Source organism: Triticum urartu, chromosome 2 (genome assembly GCF_003073215.2).
Source record: "Triticum urartu cultivar G1812 chromosome 2, Tu2.1, whole genome shotgun sequence".
Taxonomy (NCBI): Eukaryota; Viridiplantae; Streptophyta; class Magnoliopsida; order Poales; family Poaceae; genus Triticum; species Triticum urartu.
In genome coordinates, this window is record NC_053023.1 from 440,855,941 (window position 1) to 440,863,690 (window position 7,750).

The following is a 7,750-nucleotide window of genomic DNA, read 5'->3' on the forward strand; positions in this document are numbered from 1 at the left end:
TTTCCCGCACGTGTTTCTCCAATAGTATTAGGTAGGCGCAAGAACAAGTGTAGACGAGCGGAGCCTCCTGCCATTTCTATTCCACAACCAGTGATCATGCATGTGCATGCAGGCACGCATGACGACAATCAGAGAAGGAAATGGAGTGTTACGGGAATGATAAAAAAAGGGGAACAAAAGTGAAGTAAAAGCACACCAAATGTGCGTGTGGGGAGCATCACCTAAGGCACACACAAAGGATCGGCACCGGCGCGCAACGCACGCAAGCAGGCATCGAGCCATACGAAATAATTGGACAGGGTCGACCACCATAGTAGTATTTGGTAGTTAGCGCTCCTCCCAACTGGCATTCGTACGTACTGCTGTATGGAGTACGCGGCCGCCCGCTGTCAAATAATACCTGTTCAAATCCTTCCTTGGCCATGGCATGCCAAATCAGCCGGCTCGTAAGTGGGCCCCCACGTCCAGTCCCGTACTCTCGGAGGGAAGGGAAGCGCCACGCCAATGCCATTGGCATCCATCATCCCACCACGCCACGCGCACGCGCTACACACGGCGGCACGATCGCCCCCCTCCCCTACCGTACCGACTTCCCTTCCTTCCTCCTCGCACGCGCACGCGCACGCGCCGCGGGACACCGGGACAGGACAACGCGTCCGTCCCTCCCGGAGCAACTTCCCCTGCCTGCCTCTCTCCCTCTCCTTCTTCCTCCCCTGCCTCCCAATGCTCAGTACAAAATCTCGACTACTTGCTTTTCTCTTTCGCGCGCGCCGTCAGAAACTGCCTCCGCAGGAGGGAGGAGAGGAGGGGGTGTTGTGCCGTGGTCGATACTCTGAAGATTGATTCCGGTCCGCCGGCAACATGAGGTTCAGGATCCGGAAGAAGCCTGCGTCCGCGCCGCCGGACGCTTCTTCCACGGCCGCCGTGCCGGACACCGCGGCCGGCGGCGGCCGGGCGACGATCAGTATCGTCGCTAGCCCAGATCGCTACGGCACAGAGAATGGTACGTAGGTCATCTTCTGCGGAAACCGTTACTTTCTTCATTTCCGTTCAATCTTGGACCGACCACAAAGATTGATTCGATTCAAAGATTGATTCTTCTTCTAGTGCTTCCCTTTTCTGTTTATAACTAATCAATCTTGGACCGACCACAAAGAATTTAGTGGGACGGCTGCTTGCTCCCACGAAATTAACTAAGTTATCCTGCCACACTCAGGGATTGGTTGGGTTGAGAATCAGAATTGAATTATGCTAACTGTATAGTCGGTTCTTGTCTCGTTCGGCGTTCGATTAGGATGATCAGGAAGATCAATGCAATCAGTACCTCCCATCAGATTTATTCATTCCTGCGCATGCTAGGTGCACCTACCATGCCATGTGGTAGCTAGGCAACATACCTCTGAATGCGATTGTGATGGGTCGCACTCACACAGTATCGGAGCTAATGCCTTTCGGACGGATGAGTCCTGTCCTGCTGCCATTTTCATCTCATGTCCTACTCTTTTGCTCCATCAGGTACTAGTACTATGCTGGCTTCTTGAAATCTACAACATACAGTAACATCAAACTAATGTTACCGTCAAAAGGCAAGGCATGATATGATCAATGGTCAAAGAAAGTTTCAACAGGAAGTCAAATATGAAGCTCCACAATCAAACTTTTCTCCATAAAAAATACTGCAAAGTTAATCATCAGGACACATTTTTTTTTGTATCTGAATACGAATAAAGCTAGCTTTCGCCTTTCACTTTTTCTGGCCAAACGTCTTAATCTGAAAAAGGCTAATTATTTGACTTGTTAAATATCATCGATCAGTGTTATTGCCTATAGGCCACAACAGTGGTTTCTCATGGTTTTATTTCGCGCTTCTTGTTCTTCCATGCCTCATCGTTAACTGAAGTTACAGTTAAAAGACTAGACTACTACTGTAGTAGTTTGCTTCTAATGAAATGCTCCTTTGCTCTAGTAGTTTAATTGAATTAATGACAATTGGAAAAAAACTGGAGAAGATAATATTTTCAGTCCTAGGATCATAACATCAACCATTGATCCATTCACTACTGATTGTTACGCCAGGAGGAAGCAGAGATGAGTCGTTCTTCGAGGCAAGGCCGTGGTTAGACTCGGACAGTGAAGATGATTTCCAAAGCGTGAGAGGAGGTAAAACATCATATTTTCTTGTTTTTTTTAATGAATGGTATGATTGGTGTCAACTTCTAACATCCTAACATCTCTGTTCATCCGGATCCTCAAGACTTCACTCCTTCAAGAGGTAGCACACCAGATCACCAGACGCAAACATCATTCGCAGCGCGGATATCTGCGGACATTCCTTCGCTGACAGAGAAGAAGCAGAGGCTCCTTGAGCTGCTACAGGAAAAGCAGCAGTACGATGACGAGCATGATGCCACTACTGATGCCGGTAGCGAGACAGGGAACAACATTCATGCTGAAGAACATCTGAATCCTTCTGGGAAAGTAGGGAAAGCAAAGAAGCCAGCCAAGCCAGGTTGCTTCGCTTGCTCTGCTTGGAAGCTTAGCTTCAAGTGCTGCCGGAAGAAGAAGAAAGAGCAGAAGGATTTGTGAGTTAGTTCTCAGGTGTTGGATTTTGACTTCTTGAAAAATATTATCGCAAGAGAGCTGGTACATGTATATACCTTTTTTGGGGGTGAATGAAATACCGCAACTAGAAGAAGTATGAGGAGTGTGGAGTGGCCTGTTCAATAGTGGCATGAATAGTGAAACAATTATGCAGGGTAAAATATATAGCATACATGATTACTTCCTGTTTTGTCATTAGTGATTTCGTTGGATCTGAATAATTCTTCTGGACCATGAACTTAGAATTTGTCAAGCAAGGTTTATGGACCCCTCTTTTCTCCATGATTTCTCAGGCTAGGCCAGGTCACGTAATGTCCTTGTGATTTGTGGGCTAATTAGGTGGCATAATGTTGAAACTAACTGGGGACTGCACTCAAGTCCTTTCAACCAGTTTATGTGGCAAGTGATGTATGTTCTCTAAAGTTTTGACAACAGCTTTGATGGCCTCGACCTTTCAAACAAACTAGAATTACGAAAAAAAACCTTTTGCATTATAGTTCCAGCGGAGCTGACAATCAGTAATATTTCTGCGTAGATATCAGTACGTTAAAGAGATCAGTATATCTCTGTGGTATTTTGGCCAAACCAAAAAGGGTTAAGCAAATGCATAATTTGCCTGGAGTTTAAGTTTTAATCAGGCAGAAGCACATGATGTGTCTTGCAATAGACAGACGGTCAGTACAATCATTTCAGCAAAGAGAGTACCGCTCCATCATGGGATTTTGTGATTCTTATGGAAATATCTGAAAATCCCACTCCTCTCTATTTCTCAACATAGCTATATGTAGACACATATTGGCCTAATGGGCCATATTTAACTCACTCACACGCACACACAAAATATTCAATACTCCCACTCAAGATGGGTGGTAGATATTTATCAACCTCATCTTGTTACATGCCGACTTGAAATTTTTTTTATGAAACAAAACCACTTTATTAATTCGAAATAACAGTGACATCGTCTATTAGGAGAGATACAATTTCACTCATGGGCTCCTCAAACCAATCATTGTTTAGAAACTTTAGCCAATCTAGCAAGCTCAAGAACAACCTTATTAGCATCCCTGTTACAATGTTCAAAACTACTAAGAGGAAAATCACAAGCTATACAATAGCAATCGTCGAAAACTGCCGCCGCTGCTCCCGTCGAACGTCCTCCATTCTTCATAGTACCAACGACTTCCAAATTATCAAAGTTAATAAGTAGGCGATTGTAACCCGCCCTTTGTGCAAGAGAAAAACCAAATCTTAGCACTAAAGTTTTGGCAGTCAGGACATCAACACACCAATCAATATTCCAATTAACCCCAAAAATAAATTTCCCGCTAGCGTCTTTTAGGACTACACTCGCTGAGCCCCTAAGCAAGTCTTAATCAAAAGATGCATCTTCATTAAGTCTTGATCAAAAGATCCAGTCGGAAATCTGATCCCTCCTATTTATGCCCCCACCTATCCCATCAGTTTACTCTAAGAAAACTCCGGCCCCATCACATGTTCTGAGAGAGAACTTCATCTCCTTGTGTTGATTTCAAAGAGATTTCTACTCCAACCATTCAAGCCAATCCTTTGAGATCTAATCCTCTCTTAATTTCCACTCCTACTTCTCTAATCGAATAGCCATACCTTGAGAGAATTTAAGTGTCGAGGGGATTAACTTTTGAAGCACAAAAGTAAGGGATTCATCACCAAGCTATCTCTATATTGTTACTTTTGGAGGGTGTGTGCCTCCTCGACTGGCTCGGTGCTTGGAAGTCTTCTAGTTTGTGAAGAACCCAAGAAATTTGTAAGGGCTTGGAGATCGCCTACTTTGTGAAGATCTACCCTAGTGAAACTAGTTCTTCATGGGCTTACGCCATGGTGGAATAGGTTGGTTTCTCCTTCATGGATCCTTCATGGGCGAGTGTCCTCACCATTCCTTTGTGGAATATCGCAACCAAGATCCTTGTGATCTTAGACCCTTCATGAATCAAAGGCTCCATCAACGTGGATATGTAAGATAGCGCCCACTATCCAAACCATGGGAAAGAACTTCACTGACCAATTTGTGTTTGTGTATCTCTAACTCTACTTGTTTACTTTCACTTGCATATCTTTACTTTCCGCTGCCTCTACTCTTACAGACTTGCATGTGTAGGGTGCTTTATAGATTGCCAGAAGAGCCTAAAATTGCCAAGGAAAGAAAATTTGGAAAAAGAGTCCATATTTTGGCTTAGTAGTCTATTTCCTTCCTCTCTATACATACTTATCGATCCTACAAAACCCAACAATCTCCAAACTTCCTTAGCTTTTTTGCATTTGAACAAAAGGTGCTTAGTGTCCTCCGGACCATTAAAAGAATAAGGGCAATGAGGCGACACTTTCAAATGTCTATTTGCAAGTGTAACATGACATGGAAGAGTGACATGCAACATGCGCTATTTTTTTACATTTGCCGAGTAAGATAATTTCCAATGTCACACCAAATAGGATTGACAATGATTTATCCCATCACATAAGTTTGTTTGAGCTTGCTCCCATGTTGGTGATCTCATTCAACAAAATAAGGTGAACGAACGGTGGATGTCCCATTCTTGTGAAACTCCACGCAATAACATCCCATATATCAAGAAACAGAAGAGGAATTGCGAGAATACATTGTGCATCAATTGGCCACAACGTTGTCTGACCAAGTCTTCGTCCCAACTATTAGTGATGGGATCAACAAAATTAGAGACCTTAGACAAGAGATGTCCCCCATTAAGAGTGATAACTATTCTATCAACAAAATTTGGGACCCACGCATCTTCCCAAATATCAATCTTCTACCGTTACTAATTCTTCATGCATAACCATGCTTCCAAGAATTTACTCCCAACATTACAACCATGCTGACTTTGAACACTTATGTTTCTGAATCCCATAGTTTATTATCAAGATGTTTAATGACTTAACCTTAACGTCCGCTTGTCAAGCCTCTATTTGATGTAGTGATATATCTCCATGTGCTTTATATGGCCGAGTTGAATGGGGTTGTTTGCTATGTTAACTTTAGATTTGTTGTCACACAAAAGATTCAATGGACCCCTCTATAGTAGCCCTAATTCTGATAGGAGGCCTTTTATCCATAGCATCTAACACAAACACACATATATTGCGCTATTTCTGCTTACGTGGTTGATCCGGATAAAATTAACCGCTTCTTGCTCCTCCAAGATCCCAATTTTCCTCCAAGAAAGATACAAAATATTGATGTTGACCTTCTGCCATCAAGGAAGCTAGTCTAATCAACATCACAATAGCCCGCTATGTTCAAGTGCTCGTTGGCCTTGAACCATAGACTTCCAAGACTCCCTTCTATATATCACAAAATTTGGTGTGTTGACTCTAAATGTCCACTTCTTCAGACATGCATGTAGCAGTTGACATCAGTCCCCGCATATGATATGGGACATGTCTTCTGTGGTACAAATGAGTTGACCTACAAAACCAGTGTATCTCTCTATCTATTGTATCTCCATATTGCACGCACAATTGATGATTTTTCTCATGAGTTGAAGCGGGTCGACACCGGAGCATTCTAGCATCACTAATTAAGGAGGTCCAATACATACTCCTGTTGTGAGAGAACTATCGGTATGGGGGCCTTGTAGTCTCATTGCCAATAAAGTACCTCAGTTAACCAAGTTCTTAACCGCATACTCATTAATTAGCTTCTTCTCTAGTTGTGACATCTCAACATTTTAATCCTCTGTAATAATGATGTCATCTATGTATACTACAAGAATCGTGATGTGCCTCCTGGAGTGGCAGTATAACATGTGTCCTGCATTGTTTTGTGTGTATCTCATGCCACACATATTCGATCAAACCATGCCTCATGGAGATTATTTAATCCCATAAGTGACATCCTCAAACTAAGGACCTTCCCTTGAAGTTTGAGATGTACCAAAGCCAGGTAGGATTTCCTTATACACTTCCTCCCAAAAGATCATCATAGAGGAATGCATTTTTCACATCCAATTAGTAAATAGAGAATCAAAACTTGACACACGCTATAAAAAATGATATCTATGACAAAATGCATTCTGTCATGCATAACTGTTTTTTTTACAAATGAACATACTTGACCAATTTATGATAAACATGTAGTACATGTGTTTTTGTGACAAAAGTCTGGTTTTGTTCATAGATGTGTGCTTTCTATGAAGAAAACCGCCTCATCATGGATATGGTGCACTTCTATGACACATATTTTGTCATAACTAAGCCATAATATTTGTCTTGTTTTTTTTTATGAAATGGGTTATAGTTTAGAGTATTTTTATCAAATTCCAAAAAAGGAAAACAAGCATGTATCCGACACTTCCATATGCACATCAGTTTTAACTAAATGGACCAGATGAACAGATAGAGAGGCAGTAGAACACGAGGATAGAGATCGGTCACAACGATCTCCCCGCTAGGCTAGCCACCTCTCTCCCTCCCCATGTCGCATGCCACTCCGGCCGTGGCGACCACCCCCCTGCCGCCCAGCATGGGCACACTGCCCCTCCCGCTCGCCGGCGCCAGCTCCGGACCGCTGGGCAGTCCCGTGCCCGTTGGGGAACGTAGTAATTTCAAAAAAAATCCTACGCACACGCAAGATCATGGTGATGCATAGCAACAAAGGGAAGAGTGTTGTCCACGTACCGTCGTAGACCGTAAGCGGAAGCGTTATGAAAACGCGGTTGATGTAGTCGTACGTCTTCACGATCGACCGATCCTAGCACCGAAGATACGGCACCTCCGCAATCTGCATACATTCGGCTCGGTGACGTCCCACGAACTCACGATCCAGCAGAGTGTCGAGGGAGAGCTTCGTCAGCACAACGGCGTGATGACGATGATGATGATGCTACCGGAACAGGGCTTCGCCTGAGCACCGATACGATATGATCGAGGTGGATTATGGTGGAGGGGGGCACCGCACACGGCTAAGAGATCAATGATCAACTTGTGTGTCTATGGGGTGTCCCCCTCCCCGTATATAAAGGAGTGGAGGAGGGGGAGGGTCGGCCCTCTACTATGGTGTGCCCTAGGGAGTCCTACTCCCACCGGGAGTAGCATTCCCCCTTTTCCAAGTAAGAGTAGGAGAGAAGGAAGGGAAGGAGAGAAGAGAAGGAAGGAG

General features: G+C 43.9%; 1 protein-coding gene across 1 annotated transcript; it reads left to right on the forward strand.

Moving 5' to 3' along the window:
* Positions 1–542: 542 nt before the first annotated feature.
* LOC125537752 lies at positions 543–2,791 on the forward strand. Its single transcript, XM_048701070.1, has 3 exons — positions 543–1,003; positions 2,077–2,160; positions 2,255–2,791. The coding sequence occupies exons 1-3, from the start codon at positions 862–864 to the stop codon at positions 2,584–2,586; spliced, it is 558 nt and encodes a 185-aa protein (XP_048557027.1). The 5' UTR covers positions 543–861; the 3' UTR covers positions 2,587–2,791.
* Positions 2,792–7,750: the final 4,959 nt, after the last annotated feature.

Excerpts from the sequence above, each read along its gene's own strand:
- LOC125537752 (XM_048701070.1), top strand. The coding sequence starts at position 862 with ATGAGGTTCAGGATCCGGAAGAAGCCTGCGTCCGCGCCGCCGGACGCT. Across the intron at positions 1,004-2,076 it reads TCGCTACGGCACAGAGAATG|GAGGAAGCAGAGATGAGTCG; the intron begins GTACGTAGGTCA and ends TTGTTACGCCAG. Across the intron at positions 2,161-2,254 it reads TTTCCAAAGCGTGAGAGGAG|ACTTCACTCCTTCAAGAGGT; the intron begins GTAAAACATCAT and ends CGGATCCTCAAG.